Raw genomic sequence first — 15570 nt, 5'->3', positions numbered from 1 at the left:
TTACAATTCCTGGACTTGGGTAATAACAGACTTGGTATCTACCATTTTGTAGTCCAAAATTTTTGCGGCAACAAATTTCTTCAACCCGGCATCCTCAGTTTTGTATTTCTTTTCAAGCGTAATCCACAGTTCCTTATACATCTCCACATTACTATAGACGTTATATAGATTGCCCTCCAGTCCCCTAAGAATATAATTCTTGCACAAAAAATCAGAATGCTTCCACGCCTCAGTCACGAGAAAACGTTTATTGTCTGGAGTTTCGTTAGGCAGAACAGAAACATCTTCCTTAAAGAACTTCTGTAGACTTAACGTCGTCAAGTAGAAGAACATCTTCTGATTCCACCGCGTGAAATCAATCCCAAAAAAAATTCGGGCTTTTTTGTCGGTGCTGGTGGCAATGTCGGTGTTGTTCGACTTGTTGATGCATTGGCAGTTACCATAGGAACAAGCTGATTTCCGTTCTCAGTCATCATTTCTGTAAAAGAATGACACAAATAAATGTTTAATATACGGCAAAGTTTTTATATCTTCAAACCGAATAAAATTGGAGTAGAAAAGCACGTAGATTTTAATCTCCAATGGAGAAGAGAATAGCTAGGTTTTAAATCACCAAATAACAGATAGTAAACCAAAAGAGAATATACGTAAAAGTAAACAAATAGAGTAGAAAACCACGGAGGCTTTAATCTCCAAAACGGGAGTAGAAAAGCACACAAGTTTTAATCTCCAAAACAGTATATACAACACAAATACAGAATATAAAATTAAGTTCTTTAAGCCTGTTAACTATATTGTATTTGTAAAATAAATCTGGAGAATAAAATAACGTATAAACATAAATGTAGCCTAAGTAGAAATTAATTCGAGCCCACTAAATTCATAGTGTTTTCTTAAGGAACTTAATCCCCTCCTAGCACCCGAGGTTGTTGATTATTTCCTCCAGGAAAGAACGGATTACCCTCACTGGTGTAGCGGTACTTCAAACCCCAGTGACCAACAAACTCAAAGAACATTAGCAAATCACACTTACGTTGTTTATTTTGTAAGAAAACAATGCAGGAAGGAAAAGGAGAATTCAGAAATTCCGTAAGGAAAACCTGAGGGAATGGTCTGTTATTTATAGCCAACAAGTTGAGTTTAAATGAAGAGGTGCAACTCTTCAGAATGTATGTTATGACTGTTCACGTAAAACGGTCATTACGTAAATAGCTATTTACGCAAAATAAAACGGGAAATCAAAACGCGAAGGAAGATTAATTTACCATTACAATAACGACTAATTTGCATTAAAATAATATTACGTTAATCTTAATATTAACAAATAAATTTGGTCCAAAAAATTAATCGATCATTTGACCAAATCCAAATCTGAATCCGAATGCGAATCCGAAGCCGAAGCCGAAGCCAAGCCGAGCGAGCGACGAAAATGACGGCGTGAGGCTTGCCTTCTTCCTAACTCTTTAAGAGCTAGAAGAAGAGAAATTGTATATATACCCATCAAAAGTATTTTTCTCCTCCAATACGGGACAAAGTCCCTTTGTCAAGGAGGAAAATTCAAATATTTTATTTTCCTTTCCATTTTCCGTTCACCCTCTTTTAAGCTAAACTAAGCTTAAAACACAACAACCTCTTCATCTAGTATCAGACGATTCATTAGACGATATTATTGATTTCTTCTCAGTGCAAAACAAAGGTTTGGGAACTTCTTTAGTAGATCCCTCTTGTTCTTGTTTAGCCCCCCTTATTTCGGTAGTGGTTTCTATTTCTACATCTCTTTCTTCCTCACTTTTCACCTTTTCTTCCATTTTTTAGGCTTCTTTCAGTTTCTTAGTAAGAATGGGTGAGGGTATTCTGCTTAAATAGTAGACACAGGTAATAAATAAGAGAATACTAAATATCCGAGCCATAGAAAAATACATAAATATATATATATATTGTTTTGTTCTAATGTATCCATATTACATGCCAAAAACTATCTAACTATTTTAGTTCCTAGGATGTCTACCCAAAATACACATTTGCAAACATCGCAGGAACTGCTAGCATGGTAGTTCTTCCCAAAACTTTTGAATTAGCTACTTCCTTTCCCAGTGCATCAGCCACTCTATTCTGCTCTATGTAACTGTGTCTCACCATCACCCTGTCCATCCTTTGGATCAATAACATGCATCCACAAATTTTAGGATCATAAGTTATATTGTTTGTGAGTAGTATTTTTATTACCCCTACTGTGTGTGTAGTTATTTCTAGAGGATCCCATCCATTGTGTTCATCAATTTGGAGACCCTTTAGCAAAGCTTTCAATTCTGGCATAGTGTTGGTGGTGTGTGGTATATTCTCCATATACCTCATAATCCAATCTCCATTATGAGACCTAAATACCCCCACCAATTCCCCCAATGCCCGGGTTGCCCTTGGCTGCCCCATCAGTGTTGAGTTTATAATGCCCCTTATGGGGGCTCCCATTTAACTCTGATAGAAAAGAGTATCCTAGTCGCACCTTTTTGGGCCAAAGTATAGTACTCAATTGATTTGGCAATGGTGTTATTAGATGAGATGGTATCCTTCTTTTTATTGAAAAGATTATGGTTTCTAGCTAGTCAGATGTACCAGAAGCAGAAGGGAAGGATATTTTCCCAAGAGATAATATTGTTAAAGGATAGCTTCCTTAGCTTATTCCAAGTGATTGGCCAAAGCTGTCCTGAGAAGATAAGATTTAACTGTTGGCTTTGAGTAGTTCCCTTGGATAATAGTTCATGTCACAATTGGGTTGTATTAGGGCATTCAAAAAAGATGTGGTCACTAGTTTCATGTATGGTTGAGCAAAAACAGCATTCAGGGTTGCAATTAATACCAACTTTGTGCAGGAAAGCTCCAGTGGGGAGTCTGTCCTGTGCATGCAGCCACATGGAGTTTTTTTTATTTTGTTAGGGACTTTTAACTTCAAAATCCAACTGAAATTACCTTCTTCCTCGTTCATCAGAGTCTTATTATTGCTACTAAGGAAGGTATAAGCTGATTTGGTGGTAAAGGGCCCATATAAAGTTAGCCCCCAAATTAGCCTGTCTTCTTTGGTAGAGTTAGTGGGGATATAGTTTGATTTTATTAGGTTATTAGTATTTTCAGGAATGTCAACGGAGATGGATGAGGTATCCCACTTCCCTGAACTATAGATAGTATCCGCTTTGGTAACAATGTTATTTGGGGTGAGTGGGCCCTCAATCATGCCCCTAATGGCAAGGTGATTTGGAATCCATGCATCATTGATGAAGCTCACCATGTTCCCTTTGTGGACAACCCATCTACTAGCCTTGTTACAAGTATCACATCCTTTTAGGATACATTTCCAGATTGGCGATTTGGGCTTCTTGGGGTTATGGTTACAGTTGCAATGTTTAGAGATAAGGACTTTAGCCCATAAACTAGATGTGTTATGGTAAATCCTCCATGACAGACCAGCATGGGAGACTTTATTCTTGTAATCAGCTTTTTGTAGACCTAGCCCACCATGAGATTTCTGCCTAGTGACTTTGTCCCAACTAACCATGTGTATTTTATTTTTCTTATTTGGAGTAGTATCCCAAATAAAATTCCTTTGAATTCTATCAATTTGTTTGGTAGTCTTGATAGGCTATTTGATGTATTGCATTACATGGCTTGGGAGGCTGCTGAGAGAGCCTTTGGCCAGAATGATTATTCTAGTCATATTTAGGCAATTTGTTTTCCACTCAGCTAGCTTGGATTGCATATTATCTAGTATGAATTGGAAGTCACTATTGGAGGGTCTCGTATGCAACATTAGGAACCCAAGGTACCTACCAAAAGATATAGTAGCTTGAATGGACAGGGTATTTGTAAGGTTCTCCATTGTGTCAAGCTTTATGTTAGAGGATAAGAGTTCCATTGCCCAGAAGCTTCATTGAAAAACTGCAGGATATAGTAAATTATGGTGCAATTTCTAGTGTTTGCCTTTGCAAACAATGTAAGGTAATCAGCAAAGAAGAGATGAGATATCTTTGGGCCAGACCTACTGATACTGATTGGAAGCCATTGCTTATCCTGAACAGCTTTATAAATGAGCCTGGAGAGCCTCTCCATGCACATAATGAACAGGTAGGGGGGATTGGATCCCCTTGCCTGATTCCCCTAGAAGGCTTGAAGGTGTCATTTTTGCCATCATTAACTAGGATGGAGATGTTTGATGAGCTAATGCATGCTAGGATTAACTTAGTTAGCCCAGGTGGGAAGTTGAAAGCATGTAGAGTGTCTCTAATGAAAGACCACTCCAGCCTGTCAAAGGCTTTTTCTAAGTCAATTTTGAGGATCATGTGAGCCTAGTTCCCTTTCATTTTTTCAAAGAGGGTGACGTATTCTTGGACAATGATGGTATTGTCTGAGGCCCTTCTATTTGATAAAAAACTTGCCTGGCTGGGCCAATTATGGCAGGGAGGAGAGACTTGATTTTATTGACAATGATCTTTGTGATGGTCTTGTAAATGGTATTACAAAGCCATATTGGTCTGGAGTTGTTTTAGCATAGTGGCTTGGGCACTTGGGGATGAGACAAAGAAGAGTTTGGTTCATGGTCTCATCCATGGAGTGTGTGTCAAAACATGACTTGCAGAAGTCAATCACTGATTTCCCCACAATGCTCCAGTACCTCTGGTAAAAGAATGGGTGAAGCTTATCAGGACCAGGAGCCTTCAAGGGTTTAAAGGAAAAAATAGCCAGTTTGATTTCCCTATCCTCTAGGGGCCTATCCAAGCTATCTCTTTGGAAGTTTGAGAGATTGTGGGTCATGTCCAGATGACTGGTGGTAAGAATAGGGGCTTGAGTGTGGGAGAAAGTGTAAAGGCTCTTGAAGAAGTGCATTATGGAGGTCTTAATGTCCCCTTGATCATAGAGTCAGTTCCCACTGTCATCTTTGAGGGATAAGACCTTGTTCCTCCTTCTCCTATTGGGGGTGGAGGTATGGAAAAACCTGGTGTTGGCATCACCTTTAGTTAGCCAACTGAACCTTGACTTGAGTTTCCAAAAGTCTTCCTCATTCTTGAGAATGAAGTCCAGTTCTCTAGTCAGGCTACTTTCCAGATTCAGCAGAAAGTTACTAAACTGGTAATTGAGAGATTTTTAGATTCCAACAATCCTGGCCAGGATCCTTCTCTTTTGCTGGAAGATATTACCAAAAGTATGCATGTTCCACTGGGTCACTATATTTTTGAAGGTGTTGGTTGATTGGATTAAAGATGAGTTAGGAGTGAAGGCCTCATTGATGATGCTAGGAAAGGAAGGGTGGCTAGTCCACATTGATTCAAACCTGAAGGGCCTATTAGAGTTATTGATAGTATCCCCTTTTAGCCTTATTTGCACAGGGCTGTGGTCTGAATGGGTCCTAGGGAGATGGTTTACAGTAGTCTCAGGGTACTGAGAAATCCAACAGTCATTAGCAAAACATCTATTTATCCTCTCTAAGATCATACTACTCCTATTTTTGTATCTCTTGTTTGTCCAAGTGTATTTACCGCCTTTGTATCCCAAGTCAACTAACTTGCATTCATTGAGGCAGTTCCAAAAGAAGTTGCTACGGTTTGAGTTAATGGGGTTACCTCCAAACTTATCCCTAACCTTTAAGACTTCATTGAAGTCTCCACCTACAAACCAGTTCTCAGTATTATTTTTAGAGATAGTAACTAAATAATCCCTTAACAATTTCCTATCAGCTAATATGGTGCTAGCATAAATTGCAGAGAATAACCAGGGAGTATGGGATGGAAGTATCTTCACCATGACATGGATGCCTTGAGGGGTAGTGGATACCTCATCAAATTGCACGCAATCCTCTTTCTACATCATAACAATTCCACCAGACAACCCCACTGCCGGAGGCTGGATGAGCATGTCAAAATACAGATCCTCAGTCAATTTCTTATGGTCAGCCATCTTTGTTTCTAACAGTAGCATTGTTGGTTTGTGGAGCTGCACCATATCAAGGCGACGTCTCCTGAACTCTGCGATATTTTCACCCCTAACATTCTATATGATATAATTCATTAGGGGTGGTTGGCAGCTGGGGGACTGGTTTCTGTGGACCTTCTCCATCCCCTGGGGAGGCGTCATTGATTTCTTTTGATCCCTGCTTCGCATGCTCAGTACTGGGGTTAGATTCAGGAGTGGTTTGGTCACACCTTGACTATTATGGGAGACTAGGCTTAGTCCACATTTGGTCAGGGCCCTGGGACACAGGAGCACAAGAACCTCACTGCTCTCCACACTGAACTCGATTGCTCTGACAGAGTCCAACATGAGGGAGTCTGTGCGTAGAGGGCCATAGGCTCCTCCCTCCACTTCCAAAGGGTTTTTCCTTTTCAGGAGCTCTGGGGCGGCTCTATTGATCTTCCTTGTGATGTTCCTTAGAGACGGCGACTAGTTCTTCTCGAGTGGTACAGAAGACGATGGAATTTGTTGGGATTGGGGCTCGATAATCACAAACACTGGAGACGATGTTGGGTCCTCCGCTACTGGGTCTGAGAAGAAAGGGATTGATTGGAAAGCTTGGGAGATGAAGGTGTTGATCAGTGGTGGGTCTAAATTGGGTTGCATGTTGCCGTTGAGTCTCATTGCCTGCCAGAGGCTTGGGCCAAAGGTTGCCAAAGCCGTGTTTAGGGCCTCCACCGTTACCCTCGCCAGATGTGTAGAGTTTTGAACGATTAGGGTGACCGGTTGGTTCTCCAGGGTGAAATTGTAGGCCAGTCCTTGGCCTGTAGCACCACCTCCAGCCATGATGTTGGTGAGTGGTTCGGCGGCAGTGGAAGGAACGTGACAATGATGGGCGGCTGTTGGGTTTTTTCCATTTTTGTGTTTTTTTGTTTTTCCTCTTTGAATAAGGATGGGGTTTATGTTAACAAGCGGATTCATAATGGCGTCGTTTGGTGTCAAATCTTGATCAGTGAAAAAGTCATCGGTTATTGCATAATTTATTTAAGCAAAAACTATGGGTTGTTCCGAGCCTGATACTAATATTGCATCTACGCACCTGTCATCAGAAATGCACAGTAGGCCTTCACCATCTATAATAGCTAAGGGCAATCGGGAACTGCCAGAACCATCTTTCACTTAATATAATCTATAGTATTATTAAACTCTGGAATCTCCACACACTTTTATCCTGAGATTTTTATTAAACTTCCCCATTTCTTTCTTCTCGCAATTACGTTCAACTCAGAGAGTTTCACAAACCTGAATTAAAATCTCCTTAATACGTACTTAGCCTCCATATCTTCAGCCAGCTATTAATTAAGCTTGTATATACTCTTTTTACTAGGACGACAAGAGTAAAAGCGAACACAGTCATGAACTAGGAATTATTCTTTCACTAGATCAACTATGTTATTTTACACTTCCGCTCCAAGAAAATATTTAAAAACTAAAAATCGAAAGTTTAATCAAAGAAAATTATACTGCAGTAATCAAGGATTTACACCCTTTTTAAAAAAATAATGAAGCCATTTATACCTAAAAAAAAAAAGAAAATGCACATCCTCAAATTATATACTGCGTATATGCTCCGTAGCTGGTAACTAGAAACGTGGTGGATATTACATGCATGCTAACAATAATTAAAATAAAATAAAATTGTTTTAATAAAAAGGGGGATTAGATATCATCTACTATAATATATTCTTGATCAACCTAATCAATCCTTATTTAAATTAACAGTGTTCGAAAAACCAAAGTTGGAAGTTGGAACTAACAATATGACAGCAGTGTTTAGGAATTGGGAAGTGACGTAAGCTAAGAAGAAAATAAATGCCCTTAAACGCCACTATCCTAGACGTAATTATGTATTGTTAGTAGTTGGGATGAATATAAAATTTTAAAAAGGTTAAGCCAAGTTGCACTTTTAGTGTTAGAGGCTCTTGTGTATTTTACAACTTTTATTTGTTTCTTGTCGGCTGGCTTTCTCAAATATATGTTCCCCTCCTTTAACCCTTTCAAATAGCATATAATTTCAGGGTAGGGGCGTAAAAATCGAATCGGAAAATCGCACCAAATCGAAAAGTTAAATTAAAATAATTAAAAAATCTGATTAGGTTTGGTTTGATTTGTTTTGGTATTGAATAAAAAAATCCGAATCAAATCGGTATTTTTTTTAATATATAATTTTAAGACTTTATATAAAATTTTATTTAAAAGATGTCTATAAATATTTGAGATCCTTTATGGGATATAATATTTAATAGAACTATAAAGTGCATCCATTTTTATTTACTTTAAATAATAGATTGTATCATTTTCTTATTATGTGTTATTGAAATGCGTCAATCATCTCTTTGTTCTTTCATATTCATATGTCAAGATTTATTATATGTTTTTGGAATTTGAAGTGGTATTTCAATAATCTAAAATTATATAGAACATATCATTATTTAGGTATCATGTTGATTTTTATGTTTAATTATTAAATTTGGTTAACCCTGAAAGCGTACATCAACCAAAAATTATTGGTAGACGACTAAGAAAAAAAAACTATTATGTATTACTAAAAAAAGTTCTCCCATAAGATCACTTTAATAGATCATATGTTTGTTATTATTTTTTTTTCAGTAAATATATATTCACTTATCAAAATTTCATCTATAACTTTAATAATGCAAGATTGAAATAATATTCATGTAACAAAAAAAAATCCGAAAAACTCGAAAAATCCGACAAAATCGAATCAATCCAAATCGATATAATTGGTTTGGTTTGATTTTGATAAAATTCGTACCAGCCCGGTCCATGTACACCCCTGTTTGAGGGTATTCTTTCCTTACGTCTGTTGTAGATCCTATTTCCATTAAGATAATACTTACCTTGTTTGGACATCAGCCTATTTTCATTCGAATATATTGTTTGCTTTACATCTATACGCGATATTCTTTCAAGTTTTCAGAACGAGTAATTAGATAACAGGAAGGGAAGAAATACTTCGAATAGGAATGACAACCAACTTAAACAAAGACCAGTATTATTTGGTACTCAATTCACTATTTCTTAAACACAATCCACAAATCACTTGAAATTATGTCATATGAATATTGACACAAGTAAAAAAAAAATTTATAAATCTCACTCTTATTCATATGCGGCTTTAACTAAAACAAGTTGATATTGTATCCTATGCTTCCATACAGACATTGCTCGTGTTAATCCAAGGGAGTATAAGTCGTCTAAGAAAATTTTGCTTTGAGGGACTTATCTACCATTATCATTTTATCACTCAATCATCACATTATCATCCACCGATACATTTGACTGTTTATAGAAAAACATAACAAAACCGTCTTAAACCGACACCCCTTCGTCGGAAAATTACATTGTTTAACTTGGTAATTATTTTTTAAAATATGTACATATACAATATAATGACACCCCTTGATTTCTTGGGGAGTTTACTTCTTCATATTTTTACTCCCCTTAAGTCTTAAACGATAATCATCCATCTCATCGTCTCGTCACGTGAACATGTCACATATTGATCTCCTGTTAGAGAGATGACAGCACCACAAAGCATTTATTAGATGCCCAAAGGTCAAAAGTCAGATATGCTAACCTACTCATTCATTCACCTAACATGATTGAATTCCAAACAAGACATTGACGATTGCTACAAATGTAAACAAGGAAATTGTCTGTTTTGAGTCTTCACCTTTTTCCACGTTCTGGACTTGGTACCCTTGATGTTTCTCTCAGGGCATACGACATGGATGTTACTACCAATTTTTAATATACATATACATAGGATTAAAACATGTCACGCGTAATTCCAGATGTCTAATCATTCTCTCGGTTTTCTCTGAACAAAATCCATCCTGGCTTAGCCAGGGCATATAATTCTTCACTAGTCATTATATACTTTTGGAACTTATTACTAACAAACAAAGCCTTAATGAAATTTCTGTAAAATGTGAGACAATTAAGTTATAATTACGTGGCAGAACCAACATAATGAGGGAGAGAGGAATAGAGTACGATATTCTGGAGATTGATTTTTACATAGAAGCCAGGAAAGTAATTTCGTCGATATAGGAAAACTGGACCAGAAAGAACATTCCATTCAAAATCTAGCAAAGAATGAATCATACGAAATACTAATCCACATATCATCAAAAAGGTCCCAATATCCCAATACTTAAAGAAAGATAATTGGGTTAAGAGAAAACAAGGAAAACCCAACAGCAGATGTAAAGAATTCAGAGAGGGTCTGAAGGAAACTATGACCAATAACTTGGGAAACATTGTCGCACAGAGAGCATGATTTGGCTCAAAGATAAGAAATCCAATGCCTCACCACCACAAATTTACAACATATAAGCACGTTCATCTATCTTTGGCCTCAGAGATCTACTGCAGAGCAGTTTCCACAGATGAATGTTCAATAGCAGCGAAGTGCAAGACAAGAGTTCAGCAAGGATGGCCTATCAATTATACATCTGTTGCTTTGTATCATTGATAAGCCTGGCTATATATGTGAAGCAAGCAAGGTGATAGATGTAATTCCGAAAATCATTTCAGTTTTTCATTACTAGGAAAGTTGAAAAAGAGTGTAAAGGCTCTTGCTCACTTTTAAGTATAAATTTCAAGACTCAATATCAGCTTTTTGCGATACCTAGAAAATTCTCACCTTCATGAAGCTTTTAACTCTATGCCAGCAACGATGGTAAAGTTCTGCTCTACGATAAGAATGGCATACAACTAACCAAAAGCTGAACTTCACAGGAAAGCTTCCTTATGGAGAACCCGGAACAATACTAGCTTATCAGTATATATATATATATATATATATATAAAAAAAATCATACTAATAATGTCAAGGAAATATTTGGTAGCAGTCATACACAGTCCTTTATTCTCCATGCGCAGCTTCCTATTTCTGGATTTCTCTTTGACAGTTTGATTTTGTTTCTACAATTTTGTCAATCATCATACTTGATTTAGTCTCAATGGCAGATCTAATGGGCTCAGCAGTCATAAACAATGTGTAGCTCCTTTTCAGCAACTCTAGCTTGTTCAGTATATAAAGGAAACTTGTTACTGTTTCCATTCCTTTTACTTGGGGAATCTAAGACATTTCTTTCCCACCATGGTTTTCTCATCTTCTTATTCTGATATAGTTTAAATGCAAACATTTATGGTTACAGTATCTTTCATGTAACTTATTTCTACGTTTTAATTTGGAAAAGAAAACTAATCAATTACTGCTGAATCTAGACCAAGTTGGTCAATTTTAACCACAATACTGAATTAGGCAATTATATTTGGATGAAGATAGTACTACTCATCAACAGATAAGATTATGCTATTCCAGTTGAAAGAAACACCGATGCACCAAATCCAATCTTATAAGATAATAACGGAAACTTCTGAATAACAAGCTTGATGGGATTTAACATCAAGAATATGGCTGAGCACAGCCCCAGGGGCTCAATTTGTTAAGTATAGCATTCAAGTCATTCACATTGATAAAGTAAAGTGTAAGGCGGAAAAGGAAAGGAGTCAAATGTAGGCAGAGAGATTTCTTAGATATGAGGTACCTACAGAACCATCCAGTAGGCACTCCATTAAAATTGTGAAGGATCAAAAAGGGTACGTAATTTTCCAGCATCAAAACGTTCGACCCTCCGCAACTTTTGTGAATTCCGGAAGAGAAGTTCAATACATATTAGTCTGGGCACGAAGCTGTGTTGCTGCAACTCCTTTCGTAACCTTCAGTGAAGATAGGTTTCACATCATTCTTTTTACCCTTTCTTTCCTTTATTTTTGATTTAAGGCCATCCAAGCGCTCTGAAAAAAGTGAACATCTGAAAGAGCATTGCCTTCAATCTCATCTGGAGAATCAGATTCGCAACATATTCATGGCAGTAACATAGCCTATGGAGATTCCATTCCGGAAATCAGTGGCAGGGAGCAAAAGAAGAAAGAAAGAAGTTAGATCATGATGGATGAGCCATTGAGATCACATGAAGGAGAATGAGGAGTCGCGGAACCGTACGGATGAAGAAAGTGAGTCGAAAGATACTTTGTCCTGACAAGAGGAATGGCCACATAGGGGGTTTTTTCGGTGGAGAAACAGGCTGTGCTTGATCTAGTTGAGTGGTTGGTATTATATTTTCCTCGTTCCACCCTGCTGAAAGACCATCGGCTTGAGTTTTTTATTTTTCAGTAGATAATAGACCCGTCCCTTTACCCTTCTCCACTTAAATTCCAGGCTTTTGGTCTACAGCGGGTTCAAAGCCATGAGGGTTCAAAGCTGTCACATGCGGCTAACCCATACATCACGCTCTATGCACTTACCACTAAACCAAAGCCTTGGGCCAAGACACTTGGCTTTCTTCCGAAACTCAAGCTTGAAGTCAAACACCTAGTTCTCAAGAGTAGTTAATTCCACTTTGAGTTAGTTTGTGAAATTTGTTACTACAAACAGGTCACCAAAAGCAATATCAAGTTTTTCTAAAGGCATCGAGACCAAATACAATTAACACGTATTGATACTAGAAGCAGTTAAATGATACATCATAAAGGCTAATCAAATCCTCAGCATGTCTTTGCCAGTGGAACTACACCAAGAAGTTCTTTCTGTCAAAAGAAGAAGAGATTGACTAATAGAAAATCAAATAAATAAATATCTGCAGAGAAAATTTAATCTACATAGTTCATTAAAAATGATTTAAAAGAGAGTGTAGTAGCCATCATAATCATTTTTAAAGTCATGATTCTTCAGAGTGTTTATTTTGCTTCTAGTCTAAAGAAACAATTATTTCATAGAGTTTAAAGAAAAGTAACTTCTATATTTCTACTTGAGTAATACTTTATTTTCTACTTGACTAATATCTTTTATCACATAAACAATGAAAAAATGTCTAGTCGCCTCAATATCCAAAATAAATAACTTTAAGTATTTCATTGAAAAAGGGGAGAAGGAACACATGGCCAATAAGAAAGACGTCTACAGTAGGTTTGGGTGTCCCAGCACTTTTTTCATTGCAAGAAGGGTGTGCGCACGAGCATGTGTAGGAATCATGTTGATTGTTCGCTCAGTTATAGGGTATGTTCGAATTCAAGTCTTGACCAAAAAAGTTACGGAATAAGATCTAACTCAGATAATAAAATCTAAGTCCTATAACTAAAACATTATTTTTAAATAGATCATTGTTATTCAATAGCTTCTTACTTGTGTTAAGCTTTAATTGTACTTGTAAATTATTGCCTTAAAAGAAAGATAAGAGAAGGAAAAGGGAATCTTAAATCAAAATAAAGCTAGAGTCTAGAGACTATATAAGTTATCACAAAATTCACAAGACTGACTTTCTTTAATTTTCTTCTTGTCAAAATCAAGAGTGATCAAGATCATAACAAAGGTTTAATCACGTAGCTATGCAAGGCTGAATCTATGATGTATCAAAATCTTTAAAGTAAATATGTTGGGATAGTTTCCTAAACCTGTTCTAATCAACCGTCAAGTGAAGTTTTCACCAGTGGTTTGCCATGATTCGGCAGCAAGACATGAAATCAAAACTTAAACATCTAGATACTAGAGTAAAATCAAGATAAACTAAGGACATTGATAAGGTTGACATACCTCAGAAGTCACCAGAGGTAAATATATTAGGTGTATCCTCCATAATGTATCCACATAAAAAGTCTACCTTTTTTAGCATATGTAAGGTAAAAGTAGAAGTTTTTTATGGACTGATAAGAAAAAGCAAAAGTTTTTTCTGTACTTCTATCTCTAGTTCAATATAATGGACACACGTCCACATTGTCACAACAAAAAAAAAAAAATTGGCCACGCGTCCTACTCCAATAACACTTAAATATTTAACTAAACTTTCATAACAAGATATTCGATACATTATCCGTCAAATATTTAGACTGTTAACAAAAACTCTTGAAGAGAAAGGGTTTGACTTCACCAAAATTCAACTAAAGTTGGCCTTCCCTCTAGATTTAGTGTTGATTCTAGCAAATTGAAATTGGGAATTCATAGTAGAAAGATTCTTGAAACTTGATATAGAAATATCATAAGAACAGAAGCTATTTGTAACCAATACATATAAAACTTCGAACATTTAACAAAAGTGTTCATGTAGCTCATAGGTAGGCGAATAAAAAGCCATGTTGACCAACCAGTATTACGTTATTCAAGAACCTCACCTTGAAACCCAGGAAAAAGAAAGCTACATTGATTCATCAACATAAACTTAAAGCTTACATGATTTTCTTGTATAGGTATATTTGTATAGATAATTATTTGCCCCCAATAAAAAATGACTTCAGAAGTAAAAGTACTATAAGCTCCTATACACCAACGAGCAGCAGTAACTCACTAACTCCACAGGGGATTACAATTCCCTATGCATTTTGCAAGCTAACTTACAGAATGGCATTAAATTCTCCCAAAGCTATTCTTCAGATTTTTTAGGTTTGTTCTTGTTACCATATATCAATCCTGTTTCCTGCCAAGTTTCATGAAACGATAAGACTAATATACAATACAGCTCAGACACCGGTTGATGGAAATCAAAAGGCACAGTACCTGTGGATCAGGAATTGGTTTTCGCTTCTCAACATAACGATAAGAATCTGAAGCAGCAGCTAAAGCCACCTTTTCCTGTCACCCCAAAATTTTAACAAAATACTTGTAAAATACTAAAATTTGCTAGTTGATTGGAATTGAGGGTTAATTGATTGATTGACGTGCAAATACTAGTAAAAAAAAAGATAAAATGGAATTTTTTGGGGGGAATTGAAAAAAATATTACCTCTTGTTGTCTCTTGAGTTCCTGAGAGGGCTTGACCCAAAGAAAGTAAGCTAAGGTACCGGCGACAACCCAAGATGCTAAATTGCTTCCACCCCTTAAACCTCCGGTTAAGTTTCCGAAAAAGGATCTAACATTACCCACCGATTTCCTCCAACCAGTTGCCATTTGATTTCCTTTCTCCTTGCAAAATTCAATTTTTTGCCTGATTTCCTGCTCTATAATTCACACTTGTTAGGAATTGAAGTTAACCGGTGTAGCTCAGGCAGAAATCTATCGACAGCTGAAGGGTTTTAACCTTTTCTTTTTATTTTGTACAGTTGAAGGATTTAACTGCAAAAATAGAGGTGAACCGATACTGTCACTGGGAATGTTGCCCTGGGCCTCTGATCGATTGGGTTTGTCAAAATGGATATTTAATGGCCCAATATCTTAGGTGTCTGTTAGCCCATAGAGTAACGGGCTGACTCTTATCAATGTGGTTGGATTTTTACGTAGAAATGACACTAGGTAGCCACTCTAAAGGGTTGCTATTTAGGAATTCATTAGTGCGTCCTTAATTTCAGTTTTTTCGTTTAATTTTTCGGGACAAAAGTGTCTTGAATTATCCTAAAGTTAAGATTTTCGGTTTAAATTTTAGCATCCCTGAAAATGGCTATGTGCGCACATGCCCCGATTTTTATTTATCAGGCTGATCCATTTCATTAACCTTGCTAAGCCCAAGTTAAAGTTCAGCCCAAATGAAATCAATGTGAAAGCTTTCCAT

The 15570-nt window shown here is 36.8% G+C and overlaps 1 protein-coding gene across 2 annotated transcripts; it reads right to left on the bottom strand.

Moving 5' to 3' along the window:
* Window positions 1-12468: 12468 nt before the first annotated feature.
* LOC104085781 (uncharacterized) lies at window positions 12469-15125 on the bottom strand. 2 transcript variants are annotated; one of them, XM_018767195.3, is made up of 3 exons: window positions 14808-15125; window positions 14582-14656; window positions 12469-12621 (listed from the first exon to the last, which is right to left on the bottom strand). In XM_018767195.3, exons 1-3 carry the CDS (start codon window positions 14970-14972, stop codon window positions 12580-12582), a joined length of 282 nt encoding a protein of 93 aa, XP_018622711.1. In that variant the 5' UTR covers window positions 14973-15125; the 3' UTR covers window positions 12469-12579. The 2 variants fall into 2 exon arrangements, with proteins under 2 accessions (XP_018622711.1, XP_009588200.1); XM_009589905.4 differs by lacking the exon at window positions 12469-12621 and adding an exon at window positions 14065-14501 and having other exon boundaries at window positions 14808-15122.
* Window positions 15126-15570: the final 445 nt, after the last annotated feature.

Source organism: Nicotiana tomentosiformis, chromosome 4 (genome assembly GCF_000390325.3).
Source record: "Nicotiana tomentosiformis chromosome 4, ASM39032v3, whole genome shotgun sequence".
Lineage (NCBI taxonomy): Eukaryota > Viridiplantae > Streptophyta > Magnoliopsida > Solanales > Solanaceae > Nicotiana > Nicotiana tomentosiformis.
This window is presented reverse-complemented; position numbering and strand designations above follow the sequence as displayed.

Coding starts and splice junctions, on each gene's coding strand:
- LOC104085781 (XM_009589905.4), bottom strand. CDS start 14,972: ATGGCAACTGGTTGGAGGAAATCGGTGGGTAATGTTAGATCCTTTTTC. Junction 14,657..14,807: donor AACTCAAGAGACAACAAGAG/GTAATATTTTTT, acceptor TTGGGGTGACAG/GAAAAGGTGGCTTTAGCTGC. Junction 14,502..14,581: donor AACCAATTCCTGATCCACAG/GTACTGTGCCTT, acceptor GAAACTTGGCAG/GAAACAGGATTGATATATGG.